General features: G+C 36.6%; 1 protein-coding gene across 2 annotated transcripts in view; it reads left to right on the forward strand.

The window, feature by feature from the left end:
• Positions 1 to 21,160, forward strand: part of COL5A2 (collagen, type V, alpha 2) — a 160,559-nt gene that overhangs the window by 133,874 nt on the left and 5,525 nt on the right. For both annotated transcript variants that reach the window (XM_010862914.1, XM_010862915.1), the window contains 18 exons: positions 397 to 504; positions 769 to 822; positions 2,989 to 3,042; positions 3,259 to 3,312; positions 3,721 to 3,774; positions 4,139 to 4,246; positions 4,360 to 4,413; positions 4,950 to 5,003; positions 5,766 to 5,927; positions 6,649 to 6,756; positions 7,861 to 7,968; positions 9,542 to 9,595; positions 11,438 to 11,545; positions 12,039 to 12,092; positions 13,940 to 14,047; positions 14,517 to 14,570; positions 15,796 to 15,903; positions 17,763 to 18,054. In XM_010862914.1, the coding sequence (XP_010861216.1) occupies positions 397 to 504; positions 769 to 822; positions 2,989 to 3,042; positions 3,259 to 3,312; positions 3,721 to 3,774; positions 4,139 to 4,246; positions 4,360 to 4,413; positions 4,950 to 5,003; positions 5,766 to 5,927; positions 6,649 to 6,756; positions 7,861 to 7,968; positions 9,542 to 9,595; positions 11,438 to 11,545; positions 12,039 to 12,092; positions 13,940 to 14,047; positions 14,517 to 14,570; positions 15,796 to 15,903; positions 17,763 to 18,054 (1,696 nt within the window). The remainder of the gene's footprint in view (positions 1 to 396; positions 505 to 768; positions 823 to 2,988; positions 3,043 to 3,258; positions 3,313 to 3,720; positions 3,775 to 4,138; positions 4,247 to 4,359; positions 4,414 to 4,949; positions 5,004 to 5,765; positions 5,928 to 6,648; positions 6,757 to 7,860; positions 7,969 to 9,541; positions 9,596 to 11,437; positions 11,546 to 12,038; positions 12,093 to 13,939; positions 14,048 to 14,516; positions 14,571 to 15,795; positions 15,904 to 17,762; positions 18,055 to 21,160) is intronic.

The raw sequence follows: 21,160 nt of genomic DNA on the forward strand, positions 1-21,160 counted from the left end.
TTACTGAATAAGCCTGAAAACCAGCTTCATTTCATGGGTTCTTTAGAGAGAGAATGAATGTACTCTCTAAATATAATGTCTTCTTTTTCTTATTAGAATCCTTATGATGTTGCCAATAAAGGAAAACAAAAGGGCAACTCTATCATATTTGTTTGAATCAGTACCCAATTTTCCCAAAGAAAAAATCTGAAAACAAAGCAACAACCAAAACAGAAAAGTAGTATTTAAAGAAAAACAATGACCTCAGAGACAGGTTTCCCAAATGAAAAATATAAACATGAGGTTGAACCATATGTAATTGCCAAGATTCTACTCTTTTGGGTCTACCAAAACAGGGAGTCCATGTGGCTAAACCTTAATATATAGATGAGCTTACTTACTGTTGGTTCATTTTAGGGCAGTCCAGGACCACCTGGAACCCCTGGAGATACAGGCCCACCAGGGCTTCAAGGTATGCCAGGAGAAAGGGGAATTGCAGGAACTCCTGGCCCCAAGGGTGACAGAGTAAGTTTATTTATTTTATTCATCCATTTAGATTTTCTGCTGATAATATTTTCTGGGCAGACTTACTTCTGCCATCCTAAGTTGCAAGTCGTTCATTCTTTCAGTATACGTGTACTGAGAAAATGCACAGTCCCAACATTGTGCAAGGCCCAAGGGGACGCGGTTGTGAACATTAGAGATGAGCCCCTGCTCTCATGACGCTTCCATGCCAGTGCAGGAAAAAGACAATTAAGTGAATAAATGGCGTTTTGTGTGTTTTCACAGGGTGGCATAGGAGAAAAAGGTGCTGAAGGTACGGCTGGAAACGATGGAGCAAGAGTAAGTGGAATCATTCCTTTCAGTGGCAGGGCCAGGAATCAACGTCATCATTACTGTATGAGTCTGCCTGAACTTTCTAGAATAAGCCTCATGTTCCCATGGTGGTCAGGATTTGGGAGAATGATGAAATCTGAGATGTGACATTGATTGCCTGTGGATATTCATTTGCTTACCTTGAATTAGAACAAGCCAAAAAAGTAAAGTCATTATTGAGAGAATGAAATAAGACACATTTTTACTGTGCATATGAAAGTGATGCTTTAAGCAGCGGGGCCCTCTTTTTCCTTCTCTATCATATTTATTCCATATGCAATGTTTCTTTTTATTAAAATGCTAATCTAGTGAGTCATCTTAGACTTCTTTCCAGTATAGGCAAGTAGAGTTTTACAGAGTAACCAAAGATGTGATAAATGTTTCTCAATATGCTAGATGTCAGGGGTGAGAAAATTACTGCATGATGAATCATCATTAATGAGACTGAACAAGTGAAATGTAAAGAAGGATTGCTTAATACCCTTCCAGAAATTGATGTTTAACAAGCTTTGTGTCCTCAAAACTAGAATGTATTTGCAATTCTAAGGATAATCAAATGATCAAAATGAAAATATATTTTCAGACATGAATGTTTCTCTCAGGTAAGAGCAGATAGTTAATCACTCAGATAGTCAACATTTTCTGAAAATACTTCCTGATATTTGCTAAATAGTTTCTGATTCAGTACGACTTAGTTTGCTGGTAGTTGTCATGCTGTACCCTGAAAAAGCAGTTGTGCTATTAAACAAAGAGATGACACTGCGCTGCTGTTAATATTTTGATTCTGCCCATTGAGTCACCATTAATACACTGATTATATTAACCTTTGATAATAAAAGTATATTATAGGGAAGTTTTAACCTTATTATAATGATTGCTTTTTTCTTTTTCTGAAAAGCTAAAGGTGAAACAATTTAGCAAACTATGAAATCAAAGTATCTTTGCCTTTTAATTAAATCTAACATTCAATTCAATATTTCAAAAGTGGTCTAAATGAATCTGGTTTATTGTTTGTGCTTCATATCACAGTTGGTCTGGAGTGCACAGTAAATAATGAAGAGCTGTTTGAAGGAATGATGTGCTGTCAGTTTATTTTAAGGAGAAATATCCATCTATTGCTCCTTTGAACTATTGAATACTTTGAAACTGCAGTGCAATAAGATCAAGACTTAAGCAATGACTGCTTAATTTTTAGTGAGGGAAATATGTTGTTCTAGGCAAAAAGCAGAGAATTTATCTCATATAAAGGGGAAAAAATTTTAGTGTAGTCACCTTTATATTCAAACAAATCTTTTAAGGAAGTGTATTGGGTGAATGACAGAATATTGTTTCATTATAGATCTAGAGAATTTAAGATCACAGTTTTCTCATGTTCTTGTCTTAAAATACAATATAAAATTAAAAAGTCATTTTATTCCCTAAGTTTCTTCTGTAATGCATACATACATTAAATGGCAAAGGAATATCTGAGTTTCTTGTGAAAAAGCAATACACAAATATCAGAGAGAAAACCTGTTTTAGGAAGGGCTCCAATGCTGTGCAGCAGTTTAAAAACTGTGCTTGTGTGTCAAGAAAACCCCACGTGTCGCTCTGCTATACTCTGAGCCAAAGAACACCCTCACCTTCAGTGCAGTGAGGTGGTTCCATTATCATCACAGAAGAATGTGGAAAACTGAGGGCTTTAGCACAATTTCACTTTTCTAAAAAATAAAGGAATGATATTTCACTTGTATAGTTTAAGAATAAAGTATGGTATACAAAATAAGAAAAGCCTCTTCAATTTATTGTCAAATTTCAAATAGAGATTAGTAAAATTAAACAAGCTAAGAAACACAGAAACCTTGTTGAAGGATAGCATTGGTTTCAGACTAATGTTTGAAGACAGTGTTATGTACATAGATAAGTGAGTTGGATGAAACAGATTGAAATGTTTTGTGGAGAAAATCCACTGGGAATTGTTTTAGACTAGATATAAAAATATTGAGAATATACAGATTGTATCATTTATTACAGGTGATGTTTTACAAAAGCAGTCATCTGTAACAAAATAGTACCTTCTTGGTTTGTTTGTTTAAACGTGGAGATTTCTGCGCATTCTCTTCCTCAATATGCCTATGTTATGTTCATTGACAGGGTCTTCCGGGTCCCTTGGGCCCTCCAGGTCCTTCAGGCCCTACTGGAGAAAAGGTAATGTCAAAAGTTGTTATCTTGTGGACTCAAAATTCCGAGATCTGAATGCTGGCTCTTTGTCATAATGTCTTCTCTTCCATAAAGTATGATAGCTGGGCTAGATCATCTCAGAGTTCTCCTCCCATCCACCCAACACATAGGGCACCATGTCCTACAGTTTTACTGTGTTTTGCCATTGCTTTGGACAATAAGCATCTAAAATCTGCTTTTCAGGGAGAACCCGGCCCTCGAGGTTTAGTCGGCCCGCCTGGCTCCCGTGGCAATCCCGTAAGTGACAGAATTTTGATGTTCTTTAGTATGAGATTGAGCAGTAAAACAAGCCATCATTTTGTCTTGATATTTATATGAAACCATGCCTTAACTTCCTGGTTTTCACCTTTTACTTTTCTTATTACACTTAAAAAAGAAATTAGTGTATTGTTTCTATACAGTCTATTAAGTCTATATAAACAGCTCATTTACTAAATAATCAGAAGCTTCTTTGAGACTTTGGGCCTTGGAAATTTTTTTCTATGACCCTCATCTCTATACCGCCCTTAGGAGTCTTCCTCAAGCAACATGTCTAATTTCTCTATATGTACATTTCAAGACACTGCAGATTTATAAAATTGTATTTTAAAATACTGTTCCTGTTTAGAATCATGTGTGAAAGCCACGGTAATGTTTGTCTTCTAGGGTTCACGTGGTGAAAATGGCCCAACTGGAGCTGTTGGTTTTGCTGGACCCCAGGTATGATTTTTAAATGTCCTGAATTTACAAATGTTCGTTCTTCTTGCTACAGCAATGAATTTAATTAATTATCACTGTCATTTGTTTTGAAGGTATATTCAAGATTCTGGAAAACATAGTATTCTAGGCAATAGTCTCATTTTCAATACATTTTTTTTTCATGGACTGGCACAAAACATGTGGTGACGTAACTTACTTTTTCAGACTGTCTTTGAAGATCACATTGGGGTGTTTTTTTTTTTTTCTTTTAAGCGTTTATACTGATTACAAATCACCATTTTATAATATATGGATAAATGATAATTATTATGAAAAATTTGTGTTTAAGTGTTGCAAACATTTCCTTATTTATTCTTTGATGTAGGGGCCAGATGGGCAGCCTGGAGTGAAAGGTGAACCTGGAGAGCCTGGGCAGAAGGGAGACGCTGGCTCTCCTGGACCACAAGGGCTGGCAGGATCCCCAGGGCCTCATGTAAGTTTAAAGTAAAATAAGATAGAACTTGAGCCAGTGCCCACTGTTTAGACCTTGTGTTTAGACCATCTTTCTTTACTGCAGCACCCTGTTGTTTGTTTCTTTCTATTTAGGGTCCTAATGGTGTTCCCGGACTGAAAGGTGGTCGAGGAACTCAGGGTCCACCTGTAAGTTGGTTTGAAGCTCTGGGAATTATGCATAACTAGTCACAGATATCTAGTACTTTATAGCCATCTTAAAGTTCCTTTGAAGCTATAACAACCAATTTTTAGTTGTATATATTGCAGTGGAAAAAAAAGTGCTTAACTTGGATGACAATCTGCATTAAAATTAGTTTCATGACTTTGGAGATCCGGTTGCCTCATATAGAACCTAAATAATAGATTACCTATGGAAGAGGGAATGAATAATGTGAACCCACTTCATGTAATTCTGTTATAAGACATTCTAATGTGATCCTAGTGCTCATCTTCAATACTTCTATATGTTCAAGATAAATGGAAAGTGGCAAGGGAAAAATAGCATCCTTCCTGCCAGTTAAGCCAGATCCATCAACAAAAGCAGGATACAAGAAAAAAATTTATTGCTCACAACAAGAAAAGGGATATAAAGTCCTAGGTATCCCTATAAAATAAGTAAGCCCTATAAAGTATATATAACTAATTTTTATTTTAAAATTGCTTATATGATATTATATTTCTAGGGTGCTACAGGATTTCCTGGTTCTGCCGGCAGAGTTGGACCTCCAGGTCCTGCTGTAAGTCAGTTCAATAATTGAAATCACTGATAGTGGAATAATTACACACAACACATAAATACACACAAACACACACATGTACATATTATAATGATACGCACACATATATTTGAGTTTTTATTTGTTCTTTTATTTAATCACTTAATGATTTGTTATCCCATGTTGACAGTTCTTGTCCCAGTAATTCATGCTGGTATGTTGTCAAGTAAATCATCTTTAATCATTGAATGTTTCTTGGAGGAGCTTTTTTGCAAATCCTTTTAAGCTCCAATATTTGACTATTACTTCATTTGGGTACTGAACACTCACAGTATTGTGTGGTAATGATCATTCCTTTCAGTTAGGAAGAATCTCTGAGATTATCTGTAATAAAAATTATTTTTTCATTAAAAGATCAAGTCAGACTAAAAAAATGCATATTCATTGTTGGTGAAGAGCCTTATGGAGTTTGAAAATTCAAGTTAATTTCAAACACATTTTTTTTTTTTACAATTTCAAACCACTTTTCATTCTTAGTTGAAGTTTAGTTGATTTATAATATTGTCAGTACACTTTTCATAATGACTCAGAGGTAGTTGTCTGCAGATAATGAAATGAACCTACAGCTGTGTATTTTATTTTTTGTTTAAATCCACTGAGTGATTAACAGGAACAATGGACATGTGAAGCATGGGGTTCTGCTTCTAAAGCAGAGATCCCCATATTAGGTATTCTAACATGGCTTCTACTTTGCCCTCTGGGTCTCTTTCCATGTTATACTAGGGAGCTCCAGGACCTGCGGGGCCCTTAGGGGAGCCCGGGAAGGAAGGACCTCCAGGTCTTCGTGGGGACCCCGGGTCTCATGGACGAGTAGGAGATCGAGGACCAGCTGGCCCTCCTGGTGGCCCAGGAGACAAAGGGGACCCAGGAGAAGATGGACAACCTGTAAGTTTGGCATCTTGGCTCTAAACTACCTCTAACTAGAAACTCCTAATAACTACTGCCACAAAAAAACTGTTTATACATTATCCCGAGCACTTTTATAATCCTTTGAGTACATTGTGCCCTATAGTTTTTTAATTTACAGTTCTCTACTCTAGGAAAAAGTATATGTACAGGTATAAAAATATAACAGTAATGGATGTGGTACTCAAAAACTAAACAAGAAAACAATTGTTTGTTAAATATCTGTACTGAATTAAGAAAAAAATTTAAAGCAATTTACTGAATATATAAATCCTTCAACACTAATATGTTTAGATAGAGCCCAACTTCCTTCCTTTGTTTAAAAATTTTTCTTGTGAGTTTAAAAGAAGGAAAACTGCCTGAATATTTACCTCTTTTATTCTGTCAATATTCACATTATCTTCAAGTTCTTTTCAACTCATTCTCAGCTTTAATAATGGTTTAATTGGTTTAATTCCAAACAGTTCTCACTTTTAAATAATGTTGGAGGCTCAGCGTGGATTACTCATTTTGACTACTCATATATAGTATGATTTTGTAGAACAGAATCTTAGTACTAACTTAATACTACTGACAATATATTACTATGAGTAATAATAATACTCATACTTAATAAACTATAAAGCTGTCATCTATTATAAAGTGTTTGCGTATAGTTTTCCCTGGAGAATTTCTTATTATAGTTTGTATTCAACATTAGGGTCCAGATGGTCCCCCTGGTCCAGCTGGAACTACTGGGCAAAGAGGAATCGTCGGCATGCCGGGGCAGCGTGGGGAGAGAGGGATGCCCGGCCTTCCAGGCCCAGCAGTAAGTAGCTGCACTGGTCAATACTTCATCTGATTATGTGCAATATCATTTGTGAAGGGAGAATGTATCTTTATTTTTCTTAATAAATTTAAAATCTTTTAAAGGCACTAATACAGAGTATCTTATAAACCTTTTGACTTTAAATGTCAAATTCTTAAGTACATTTGAAAAATATATTTATTTAACCCTGGGACTAGAAACTTAGACAAATAAGGATATGGATTTTTGGTGACTCTAAATCTTTCTTCAAAGATTAAAAATATCCGTGGAGCTAGAGAAGGGGGATAATCTCCTGGTGAGTAGGTAACCTCTTTTTAAATAAACATGCCTAATGGAAAAATCCATATTTCACAGTTCAGAGACTAAGTTTTCATAAACCATCAAAGGGAAGAAATAGTTGAGCTAAAGTAATACTGGAGGTGAAAGTGGGTTGAACTATAAAGAAGGATTCTGAAAGCAATCTCCTGTTCCCTGGAGGGTGCTAAGAATTTCATATTCCTTGAAGTATGGATAAAAGTTTAACTCACTGTTAGCTTTGAAGAGATTAAATTTTACTGCTGAAAGTTTACATGCTTGAGAAAAAAAATGATGTTTTTATATGGAATGTGGAGATAGATTTACTGTTGGGGTATTGGAACTGGGGACATGGGGGTGGAGATATGAAACCAGTAGAGAGGGAGTGTAGAGCAGTCTTATTGTTATCAGGAGTGAGCCAAGGAACTTGGAATATTTGGTCTCCCAATAGTGAGATCAAACTGTCAGGAAACAGAAATAAAGTGAGGAGACTAAGCAGAAGAGTAAGGATGAGCATATTTTAGTGACACAGATTCAAGATGGGCATCCAGATCTGAAAATAGTACTTCGGAGTAAAACCCAAAATGTACCTGAATTGGTGCAAAGGATAGTCCCATCGATACATCAGGATGGGTGTGATATGAAGCGGGCGCATCTCTGGGAAGGTACCGCAGTAGTACTGGTGTTGCGTGATAACTGACAGTTATTACTCCAGAGGGAGACACTGGGTGCCATTTAAACTTAGCCTTTATGTGAACCGTCCCCTCAAGCTTCTTCAGAAGTGGCTGACATATTTATACTTTATTTCAGGGCACACCAGGAAAAGTAGGACCAACTGGTGCCCCAGGAGATAAAGGTCCACCTGGACCTGTTGGGCCCCCGGGCTCGAATGGCCCTGTGGGGGAACCAGGACCGGAGGTGAGTACTACAGTGAAGATCATCCTCCCCTCCTTATCTGGGTGTTATGGGGACATTTTTGAAATTTAGAAATTAATTTAGAAACTAGAAATTGTACATTTGACCTGAAGGACATTTTCTAGTGCTGTTTTTTGATGTGTTTTTCTTCCCTAGATAGTTGACTAAATGATGACATAAGGAAAAGGTAATAAGATTGGTGTCTTACACTGGCCTTCATCTCGTCAGGAGCCAAGTATTTTAGTTGGTTTAGGTTGTTGCCAAATTGTTTTGAAGGTGAAAGGTCACAACTGTTTATCTTTTCTCTTGTTATTACTTCATTCTGTAATGGTATATTTGTCAAAATTGCCAAGTTTTATGGTGATAGGATTAATATAATTGTTAAAGCTTGTGAAGAGGGCCAAGTAAGTAGAGATCATTTTACTTAAATATCCCTATATATATAACATTTTGGATATCCAATTCCCTTAGGCTCTTTTGAGAGGAATCAGCTTGATTTGAAAAGTTACAGGTTGAAATATCCTCTGTTCAGTGCTTTAATGAGTAAATTGCCAAACATTTAGTGTCACATTTTCTTAAAAGAAACAATGCCCTTCAGAACAATTTTTGTTCAAATGGTAAAAATATAGTTCTGTGAAAAAAAAATCAAAATAAAATAGGAAAGGAAGACTATATATTTTAAAATGTAATTTAATGTCTAAACATAGATATTTTATTTTAAAACTTTAAGGATATTTTTTGGGTAAGTAAAAGTGAGGGAAACCATTTACTGGTAATGTAAAGAAAACAAAACACAAGGAATATAATTGTTGTCTATCTATTTTGAATACTTTGATTTTTTAAAATAAAAATAAAAAAAGACGAGTTTAGACTAAGTATAGGAGGCACAGTAAAAGAAATGTCTGGGGGCTTCTCTGGTGATGGAGCTCTTTTGTCTGGTTGCAGCTCCTCTGGGTCCACCATTGAAGAGATTGATTAAGCCAATGAGTATAGATTTAGTATGTTTCACAACGAACATTGATGAGCCCAAATTTATAGCAATTCCAGGACAGTTTTAAAGTTGAACTGCTACGGTAAATAACTGCTGCTGCTGCTGCTAAGTCTCTTCAGTCGTGTCTGACTCTGTGCGACCCCATAGACAGCAGCCCACTAGGCTCCCCCGTCCCTGGGATTCTCCAGGCAAGAACACTGGAGTGGGTTGCCATTTCCTTCTCCAATGCATGAAAGTGAAATGTGAAAGTGAAGTCTGGGCATCCTTAATTCTTGACTAAGGAATATGAACACAGGGAAATGAAATAACATTGCACTTTAGAAGCACTGTACTGTAAGTGGAAAATAGTATCTTAAATAAAACTATTTAAAATTGGCACCAAAAGTGTAAAAATGTGTTAATAATTTTACAAGCAAATCAAAATAATAGAAATATGGCAGAAACTTTCTTCTACTGAAGTTTCCATAAATGCTAATTTGTAATGTGGAATAGAGGTGGAAAATATGCTGTAATTTTTCTGGCAATTGAAATGTGAATTTTTTTTATTACTCAGTTAATTCATTTTTCAAATATGATTCTTTATAGGGTCCAGCTGGTAATGATGGTACTCCAGGACGGGATGGTGCTGTTGGAGAACGTGTAAGGGCAACTGATCAAAAAATCTGAAATAGTGTGCATTTGAAATCTCTGTAATACTAAAGAGTAAAAAAACTATTCTTTCTTCTCATCTTGATTCTTTAAGTAATTAGCTATGTAATCTTGAACAAATTTTCTGAACGTCAGTTTTTAAATACTTTAAATGTGATTAATATTTATACCATTGAGCTCTTATGTTTTAAATATCATGTTCAAAGCATCTCATAGGCACTCAAAGAGAGGGAAAGAAAGAGTTTTGAGGAATCCTGGGGCAAGGCCCCCCTCCCCCTCCATCTTCTGTAAAGCCAAGGAAATGCAAATTCTCTTGGGATCTAAGTTTTTCCCAGGGTTGGTATATATTGTCCAGTGTAGTAGTCTTCAGAGGTTTTGCTGATGTACCCCCAATATACTTTTGAAAATCTCTGAACCCCTGTGCATATTTTAAGTTACCATCACATTTTATTTTAATCATAAGTTTTGATAGTTATGTTGGGTCAGTTCTTTTCCCTCACTTTTTGTCTCCTTGTAGCAAAGAATTGAAACAACAGACCAAGACAGCTTAAGCAGGCACACAGTCCACTCTTAGAGCAGACCAATCCTGTAGGAGTGGTCCTGCTCATTTTAGGGTTTCCTTTTAGTGTTTTTTGTTGCCTGTCCTAAGGAGAGCCTGCAGCCTGACTGGTTCTGTCCCATGCAAAATAGGGCTTGTACCCAAGACCAATCAGGGAAGGGGGTGAGCTTGGGCATTTTTCCTTGCTGGAGGTCTTCACTCCAACCTGAAATGGTTTCCCTTTTTCATGGGCTTTGTCTTTTCTTTGTTTGTCCTCTGGATGTTTCTTCTAGTCGCCACTGTCTCTAATTGCTATCTTGGACTCCTTTTTCCTGTTCTAACTGTCTAACAGTTACAAAGGAAGTAGTTCTGGTAAATTCTAAATGTATGTATGCTTTCATCATATATATTTTTTAAAGTCTTGAAGTTGCCAATTCAGCTTATTCAATGTATTTTATTACATGTCCATTCTCTAACCTAATTGCCAAAGTTTATCAAGTTGCCAAACTAATCAGCCAAATAAGACTTAACTTCTGTTAGAAATAAAGATCTGGCTCCATTCTTCAAGTCAAATAATTATATTAATACACATTCATGTAACTATAATCTCACCTCTGACTTCTTAAAGAGACAAGTAAGATTTGGAGCCAAGTAAGACTGGGAAAAATAAAGAGCAGCTTTTCTTCCAAATACTTCTTTGTTTTATTATCAAGTGAACTGTGCATTCTGGAAAAGTCCCTTAGTTTTATGCCCAGTGGGGTTTATTCCTTGAAGCATTGTGCCGTATTAAGGTTGCAGATGGTATGATATATGCTTTTATTTCATAAAATGGGAGAGGGGTGATTATTAAAGAGGAAGTAGGAAAAGATGCTTCAAATCAATTTTCTGAAAGAACTCATATGAAGTTGTAAACCTGGAAAGTGGTTTCCTTAGAATTTTCCCTGTTTTCACACTCTGGAAAATTTTTGTTTGTGCTATACTAAAAGTACAGATACCCCAGTGGGTCTAAGTCACATGCTGAATTCTGGAGGTGACCACTTCCATATCCAGCAATCTTGACTATGGGAATAATAGGATGAGAATGAGGGGACAGATGATATTGGGGGAAAATATCTTACCCTTTTCAGTTTGGTTTATTAATATGTAAATGTAAGTAGAACATTTAGGTAATATATAAATTAATAAACAGAATGTTTTAAAAGGTGTGTTTTTCCTTTCATGAATAACATAAGCATACAGAATTTTGCTGTTTTATAATAAATATTAAAAAGGTAATATCATGGTTTCCTTGTCAGGGTGATCGTGGAGACCCTGGGCCTGCAGGTCTGCCAGGCTCTCAGGGTGCCCCTGGAACTCCTGGTCCTGTTGGTGCTCCGGGAGATGCAGGACAAAGAGGAGACCCGGTAAGGAGAATCAGTTTCACATTGACAGTTTTAATCAACATACTGTATTATGAGTATGCGTATATGTATGCATGCGATGACATGTGTGCTTAAAATTATCTTTTCTAGTCTTAAAAATTTGATTTCTAATAGGTCTTCAAAAATCTTGATGCTTTGGCTTTCATTATCTAAAAATGTGATTTATAGGAAATATAGTAAGTATGGATCATGTTAAATTTAAGCAAGTAATGTCTTATGTAATTAACTAAGGTGATCTTCATTCAGAGAAGTCCATTAATAAAATTGACTATAGAGATGTGATTGGGGTTATAGTGAGCACATTCTTATACCCAGGGAAATTAGCCTGGTTTTATTTAGTTAGCCATAAGAGTATACACTTAGATACACTTACACATATAGAAGTATTCAACTACAGACATATATTATTGAATTATAAATCTCTATAATATATCCATACTTTTTCTTATATTAATTTTGTGAAAATTTCTTCTAGGGTTCTCGAGGTCCTATAGGACCACCTGGTCGAGCTGGGAAACGTGGTTTACTTGTAAGTTCTTGGCTTTAAAAAAAAAAATATGATTTCTTACATAAAATATTCTCCCAAAGAAAAAACATAATTTTTAAGATTCATAAATGAAAATTACCAAATTCTTCAAGCCCTAGACAAAATATTAATTTAAAATAGCACCCAGGTGTTTACATTTGTTTTTATAGTGTTAGTATAATTCTTCTGAATTTTACTATGAATTATTTCAATAATCAATTAAAACTTTTAGTCACAATTTTCTCCCACAATAGCAAGGGTAACAGTGCCATTCTTTGAGATTTTCTAAAAATTATGTAGGCAAATGGGTTTGAAAGCTCTTTGTAAACTTGAAAAGTACTATTCAAGCATATTTTATTTTTAGCTAGATCATTACATAATGATATAATCTAAATATGTAAAAGAGAATCCAAACTTTGGAAAACATCTCAGGCTAGATTAAACTTCAGTTCAGTTCAGTTCAGTTCAGTTGCTCAGTCGTGTCCAACTCTTTGTGACCCCATGAATCGCAGCATGCCAGGCCTCCCTGTCCATCACCAACTCCCGGAGTTCACTCAGACTCACGTCCATCGAGTCAGTGATGCCATCCAGCCATCTCATCCTCTGTCGTCCCCTTCTCCTCCTGCCCCCAATCCCTCCCAGCATCAGAGTCTTTTCCAATGAGTCAACTCTTTGCATGAGGTGGCCGAAGTACTGGAGTTTCAGCTTTAGCATCATTCCTTCCAAAGAAATCCCAGGGCTGATCTCCTTCAGAATGGACTGGTTGGATCTCCTTGCAGTCCAAGGGACTCTCAAGGGTCTTCTCCAACACCACAGTTCAAAAGCATCAATTCTTTGGCACTCACTTTTCTTCACAGTCCAACTCTCACATCCATACATGACCACAGGAAAAACCATAGCCTTGACTAGACGGACCTTGTTGGCAAAGTAATGTCTCTGCTTTTGAATATGCTATCTAGGTTGGTCATAACTTTCCTTCCAAGGAGTAAATGTCTTTTAATTTCATGGCTGCAGTCACCATCTGCAGTGATTTTGGAGCCCAAAAATATAAAGTCTGACACTGTTTCCACTGTTTCCCCATCTATTTCCCAGGAAGTGATGGGACCGGATGCCATGATCTTCCTTTTCTGAATGTTGAGCTTTAAGCCAACTTTTTCACTGTCCTCTTTCACTTTCATCAAGAGGCTTTTTAGTTCCACTTCACTTTCTGCCATAAGGGTGGTGTCATGTGCATATCTGAGGTGATTGATATTTCTCCCGGCAATCTTGATTCCAGCTTGTGCTTCTTCAAGCCCAGCGTTTCTCATGATGTACTCTGCATATAAGTTAAATAAGCAGGATGACAATATACAGCCTTGACGTACTCCTTTTCCTATTTGGAACCAGTCTGTTGTTCCGTGTCCAGTTACAACTGTTTCTTCCTGACCTGCATACAGATTTCTCAAGAGGCAGGTCAGGTGGTCTGGTATTCCCATCTCTTTAAGAATTTTCCACAGTTTATTGTGACCCACACAGTCAAAGGCTTTGGCATAGTCAATAAAGCAGAAGTAGATTAAATTTAAAATACTTCATTTTAGTCCAAACATAGGTTAAACATTTAAATAATTGAATCTTTAAGAATCATTATTATATATACTATGCTTTTAGTGATCACTTTCATTCCTTGAGAAAAAAAGATTAAAATTCCTAGATAAAAATAGATTAAAATTTCTAGTTATATTATTTAGATAAGTAAATATATTAGTTCATATAAAATAAAATGCTCAAAATTGTAGCAAATACAATTGCACAAGTAAAATTGTAAATTGTAGTTTCCACAGGCAATGCTCATGCTATGACCTTATTTCTAGGGACCCCAAGGACCTCGTGGTGACAAAGGCGATCATGGAGACAGAGGTGATCGAGGTCAGAAGGGTCACAGAGGCTTTACTGGTCTTCAGGGTCTTCCTGGACCTCCTGTAAGTTATTCCTTTAAGTATTATTTGCTCTCCACGTGAAAATGAAAAGGTATTTTGACATGAACATTTATTTGTCTATAAAATGGATGGACCTTTTGCATCTTATTTTCATTTTAAAGAAAATCTTGATGAATAAGTCATTACCTAAGTACCCAATATAATTGTTCATATGTTTGCTGTAATTTTGTAGGAAAGAAATAAACCAAAAGGTTATATGCACTATTACTCTTACAGTTGTCTTTAGTGTTGGTCAACTCATGTAGACATAGAGATTGATGAATGAAGTATATGCTGCTAAAGTCAATGACAGGACATTTTTAAAAGCTAGATACAATTATGTAAAGTTTAAAAATAAAATAAAATTAGAAAAAAAAAAAAAACTTCAAAGAGAAAAAAATAAAATAAAATAAAAGCTAGAGAGGTTAAATATAGGACATAAATATTTTGGCTTTTTTTTTTTTCTACTTAGGGTCCGACTGGTGAACAAGGCAGTGCTGGAATCCCTGGACCATTTGGCCCAAGAGTAAGTAACAAAGTTTAACAATAAGTTGCAGGGGTAAATATTAATGCACCTGGGGACATTTTGTTAGTGCCTGAGTATCATTTTCATGGTGCTGAAGCTGGAGTTGGCTTAGGTTCTCTGAAGCTGGCAGCAAACATAAGAGACAAACCATTCAGCATTTACATTTAAGTAGACATAGCCTGAAATATATTACTTCATAGGCCCATTTAAAATCTCTTACCTAGGGTACATCTACTCATCTGTTTGTCCATTTTCTTACTCTATGTTTTTTGAAATTTCTATTTAATTGTACTCTTTGAGATGATACTGTAGGATTTACCATGAAGTGGAGACAGATTTTGAAGCTGGATATACTGTTTTCATTTAAGCAATTCCAATAGTTCCTCAGAAGTAGTTGGCATAAGGCTAATTAGGAAGCAAATCATAAAATGAAACAAATATTTGAAGGTTGTAGAAATTCTACATTTAGCATTAATGCAGTCTAATAGGTCATTAATGCCACAAGATAATTACTTAGGAAAATCATTAGAAAGAATTTCTGCTATATCTAAATACAGTATAAACAAGTCATACATAAAATTGAGAACAGTATCAAAATTACTGAGATGTGATAAAATTCTGGAGTATAGGACACAAATTTAATTTATGTCAAACACTGAAACTTTTGTGATTTTCATACTCCTACTTAATTGAATTTCTAATTAATTTACAATATGTGAAATGTGATGAAACAGCTCCTGCCAATGAAAGTAGATGAAAGAAAGTGAACGTGCAAGCTGCTCAGTCGTGTCCAACTCTTTGTGACCCCATGGACTATACAGTCCATGGAATTCTCCAGGCCAGAATACTGGAGTGGGTAGTCTTTCCCTTCTCCAGGGGATATTCCCAATCCAGGGATTGAACCCAGGTCTCCTGCACATTTCAGGCAGATTCTTTATCAGCTGAGCCACAAGGGAAGCCCTAAGAAGTAGATGACTAGTCCATTAAAAGTAGATGACTAGCCCATTAATGTTTTAACTGACACTGGTCTTTTCCCATGCATGGATGGTGGAGAATTCATGTGTGATGAAGCAGTAAATATTAGAAAGTCCATTTATTAGTCATTAGGAAAACAAATATGAGAAATCAATGTGACAGCTCCAAAAAGAAATAGTTCTTTGATCAGAAAAAGACCTTGTAGAGGTTTGCCTCCTAGGATCTAAAATACAGTCTTTGTTTCTTGCAGGGACCCCCGGGTCCAGTTGGTCCTTCAGGCAAAGAAGGAAGCCCTGGGCCACTTGGGCCCATTGGGCCTCCTGGTGTGCGGGGCAGCGTTGGAGAAGCAGGCCCTGAGGTAAAATCACAGAGATTTGTATGTGCTATTGATTCCCATATCTTGGATTCTGTCTAAGGAAGATCTGTGCAGCACGAAGGACAAAAGACTTTAGGAACTCTGAAAACGAGCCTGGAAATCACATATAGCTTGTCTGTATAATAGCTAATTCAAACATTTTAACACAGATTATTCAGAATACATAAAATTAGAGTCTAAGCTACCTAAGCCTTGACTTCAATGAGAGCAATGGAGTGATATCAATGAAAGCAAATAGTAAGTTATGCCTGTATTATCGTTAGAGTTATAAAAATGTGGCTTTGCTCTAAGTGGCAATAGACTAAATGGGAGATTTGATGAATGTATTTGTCCATGAAAATGTTGGAAAGTGAAGCCTGTGAAATTAACGTATTATTTACTGAAAAAGAAAGGATTCAAATTGAAACTTTCAATAGAATATTTCAGTAGTATTGACTTGTAAAGCTTTAAATTGCTTTAGTTAGACTTCAGTTAGGCTTCTCAGAAACCGAACTTTGGGGAACAGTCTGCTCTAAATGCCATGCATGTGTGTGTGCGTGCATGTGTGATGTGAGGTTATACATCCCTCCCTGGTGTCTCTTCCTCTTTTGCTTTATTTTCCATTTCCTATTCTGTCTCTGTCCTAATGATAATACCATTCAACCAAATATTTAGTATTACATAGAAAGGATAGCCTTACATTTCCTATGTTCAAGAGAAATATTTTCTATTTATTTCTCTAATTTTACATGGAAAACAGCTGCAGAATTGGAATACTTCTTACTTATGTGGCTCTTGATTGACTTTATTTTGCGTTTTAGTGGTCCTTGATAGCAAAAAAAAAAAAATCTCTTCCCCTGAGTTTAGCATAAAGGAATGTATGGAATCATGAGATGACCTTAAAAAAAATGGATTTAATGGTTGCTTGATAGTGAGGAAATGTTTGCACTAGAACTTGATACAACTTGTCCAGACCCATTTAATGAGTGGCAGAGCCAGTAACAGAACTCCAGCCTTCTGCCTGCCAGGTCTGTGCTCCCCAAGAGAGATGTGGACCACACATCTTTTCAGGTTGTGGAGAATTCTCTCAAGTTGCTGAGTTCTTCCTTGGGAAAATGCAGAAGGAAATTAATAGAGAGGATCTGTTTTTCTAGTCTCTGATATTTTGTGTGCTCATCTCCCTTTTGCTCCAGTAGTTCTTATTTGGCAAAATAATAATAATTATTGAAAGAGCTCTTTAGGCAAGGATAACTTCCTCCAGTTTTGTTTAGTAGAGATAATTTTGATCTACCCACTAATTAATGCACATAAAAAGATTTCCTGTGGTTTCCCCTTATTTAGATATGGGAGAATTCTCTTGTGGGTGTTTCTTCAAGTATTCCCTTGGTACTGATGGACAGTCTTATGGAAGTAGCACCCAGAAACTCCTCTGCATCTCCTTGTTCAGCCTTTGTTCACACATCCTTTTAAAACGTTTTAGTTGTGCCTTGCCAAAATAGTTAGAAAATGAGTGTACAAATCTATACATACCTAACATTAAAATGTATTGTATCTTCAGGCGTAAACATCAAAGCAAATGTTTTGTGTTTTAATCTTTAAATAAAGATGCCAACCTCAGATGCCAACTTGCAGATATCTTGTCTGAGAAACAGTTATGCATCATTTCTCATTCTTGGAATGTTATAAGTTAGCAGACCAGAACCATCTAGTTAAAAAAGGACTCAAGCCACAGATCTCTCAGTGCGATCAAATTGAGGTTTTGCACTGTCCCCCTTTGCAAGTCCCATCAGTGCCTTTGTGTCCAATGGAAAAGCAAAAACTAAAAACTGTTTTAAATATATTTCTGATTTTTTAAAAATTAGGGTCCTCCTGGTGAGCCTGGTCCCCCTGGCCCTCCGGGACCGCCTGGCCACCTTACAGCTGCTCTTGGGGACATCATGGGGCACTATGATGACAGCATGCCAGACCCACTTCCGGAGTTTACTGAAGATCAGGCGGCTCCTGACGACAAAAACAAAACGGACCCGGGGGTACATGCGACCCTGAAGTCACTCAGTAGTCAGATTGAAACCATGCGCAGCCCTGATGGCTCTAGAAAGCACCCTGCCCGGACTTGTGATGATTTAAAGCTTTGCCATTCTGCAAAGAAGAGCGGTGAGTAGACAGTTGGCCATTTGAGCAAAGTTCATTGTTTTTGATGTGTAATTCTCCAGTGCATACCAAAATATTTTATTTACTCTCTATTTAGTGATAGACACAAGAGATAAAACGGTGGCCACTCAGAGTCTGAGGTTTGCTGATGGGAACTGTCACTGATATGAAAAAATATGGGGTGAGATAAGTACTGTAATAGAGGACATATCCTATTAATGACCCAATTTCATGGTGGTATTTTCATTTCCATCCAGAAACCTTAAAATATGGATAATTTTGTAGTGCTGTAAATGTCAAAAATAGTTACTTGAGCAAGGTTAAATATGTTTAGTTTCCTCAATAATTCTCAGTGATTTAATATGCTAACATAAAGTTGGATCCTCAAGAGTAGAATAAAGTTCTATTTTTAGTTTTTAAAGAAACTTTCATACTGTGGAATTTAGAAAAATAGTACAGATGAACCTAGTTCCAGGGCAGGAATAGAGATGCAGACATAGAGAATGGATGTGTGCACACAGTTGGGGAAGAGGAGGGTGGGATGAATTAGGAGACTACATACACTCCCAGGCTGCCCTGTTGGCTCAATGGTAAAGAATTTGTCTGCAATGCAGGAGACACAAGTTCGATCCCTGGGTTGGGGAGATCCCCTGGAGAAGGAAATAGCAACCTACTCCAGCATTCTTGCCTGGGAAATTCCATGGACAGAGGAGCCTGACAGGCAACAGCCCAATTCAGTTCAGTTCAGTCACTCAGTTGTGTCCGACTCTTTGCCACCCCACGGACTGCAGCACACCAGCCTTCCTGTCCATCACCAACTCCCGGAGTTTACTCAAACTCATGTCCATTGAGTCGGTGATGCCATCCAACCATCTCATCCTCTGTTGTTCCCTTCTCCTCCTGCCCTCAATCTTTCCCAGCATCAGGGTCTTCTCCAGTGAGTCAGTTCTTTGCATCAAGTGGCCAAAGTATTGGAGTTTCAGCTTCAGCATCAGTCCTTCCAATGACTATTCAGGACTAATCTCCTTTAGGATGGACTGGTTGGATCTCCTTGCATTCCAAGGACTCTCAAGAGTCTTCTCCAACACCACAGTTCAAAAGCATCAATGCTTCAGTGGTCAGCTACAGTCCATGGCTACAGTCCATGGGGTCACAAAAGAGTCGGACACAATTTAGCGACTAAAGAAACAGCAAATACACTACTGTGCATAAAATAGATAGCTAGTGGGAACTTACTATAAAGCACAGGGAGCTCAGCTTAGTGCTCTGTGATGACCTAGGTGGGTGGCATGGAGGGGAGGTGGGAGGGAGGTCCAAGAAAAAGGGAATTTACTTATGCATATGGATGATTCACCTTGTTGTGCAGCAGAAACTAACACAACATTGTAAAGCAATTATACTCCAGAGATAGTAGAATAGAGTATGCCTTATTTCCCAGATTTATTTGAATATGGAATTCTTTTCATGTAGTTTAATGTTCTACAAATCATACTTCAATAATCTTTGCTGCAGAATTTTGCTATGGTTATTTTATAAAATATTTTGAAATTAAAGTCTTTTCCCCTAGTTGTAAACACTATGCCTAAAGTTTGCAAAATTCCATCATTTTGATTAATTTAATAAGACCTGGAAAAGAAAGATCCATAAGAGGGCCATGGGAATGAGCTATGAAATGCTTAAGTGTTTCAAATAACTTTGAAATGATGCTGACAGGGATAGCTAAAATTGTTATCTTTGCAGAACAGGCCATTTGATTACCAAGTCTATACTTTACATCCCACCACCAATGTCCCTTCATTCATTTAAAATCCAGTTTTTAATGCATATTTTATATATACATACAGACATGGATTTTATACATATATTCATATTTATTATACATATATTACATATGCTATTATATAAACTATATATATTTACATATGTTTATATAAATATACATATAATATAACCTATATACATATATTTTACATATATATACAGAATATACATATACATACAGATATATACATAAAGATATATGCACAAAAATGTATTTGTTTGCGTATTTATTAAGCTGTATCTCTAGCACCAAGCACTGACTTGGTGTAGCCTACTTCAAGGATCTCTTCTACATGATAAGATCAATTTTTTGCACTATTTTATATTGGAGCATAGATGATTAAGAATGTTGTGTTAGTTTCCAGTGACAACAAAGTGATTCGGTTATACGTATACATGTATCTATTATTTTTCAAATTATTTTCCCATTTAAAATAGGATGCTACATAATATTGAACAGAGATCAATTTTAGGGCCATTGAGGGACTTCCCTGGCAGTCCATTGGTTAAGACTCCATGCTTCTGTTGCAGGGTACATGTATTCAATTCCTGCTGGGGGAACTTAAAGATTCCGCAGCCACATGATGTGGCCTAAATAAATAAATAGGGCCAGTGAGATAATTCATAGCATTCTGATTAGAGTTTGACTCACTTAATAGTTTTGAAAAGACATTATGTTTTTAATATTCAATTATTATTTGTTCTAAAGTATTGACTGTAAATTTAATGAGAATCCATCCATTTTGGCAAAGCTACTTGCTCACCATGGATTATCTTTTTGGTATAATTTCTAATCTACAAAATGGGTGTGATGATATTTCCTTCACATTTTTGTGTTTTGGGCCTTAGGTACATTTGGCCTGTCACCTTAGAATAGAAAGGAGAAAGGACCTGAATGCATAACGGTTACTTTTTTCTTAGCTGCAGGTATTTCCTTAACTGGGATTCACTTTATTTATTTATTTTTTCCTTTCTTTTTTTTTTTTTTAATTTTATTTTATTTTTAAACTTTACAATATTGTATTAGTTTTGCCAAATATCAAAATGAATCCGCCACAGGTATACCTGTGTTCCCCATCCTGAACCCTCCTCCCTCCCCATACCCTCCCTCTGGGTCGTCCCAGTGCACCAGCCCCAAGCATCCAGCATCGTGCATCGAACCTGGACTGGCGACTCGTTTCATACATGATATTATACATGTTTCAATGCCATTCTCCCAAATCTCCCCACCCTCTCCCTCTCCCACAGAGTCCATAAGACTGATCTATACATCAGTGTCTCTTTTGCT

The sequence above is a fragment of the Bison bison genome, unplaced genomic scaffold (assembly GCF_000754665.1).
Source record: "Bison bison bison isolate TAMUID 2011002044 unplaced genomic scaffold, Bison_UMD1.0 scf7180017864485, whole genome shotgun sequence".
NCBI lineage: Eukaryota > Metazoa > Chordata > Mammalia > Artiodactyla > Bovidae > Bison > Bison bison.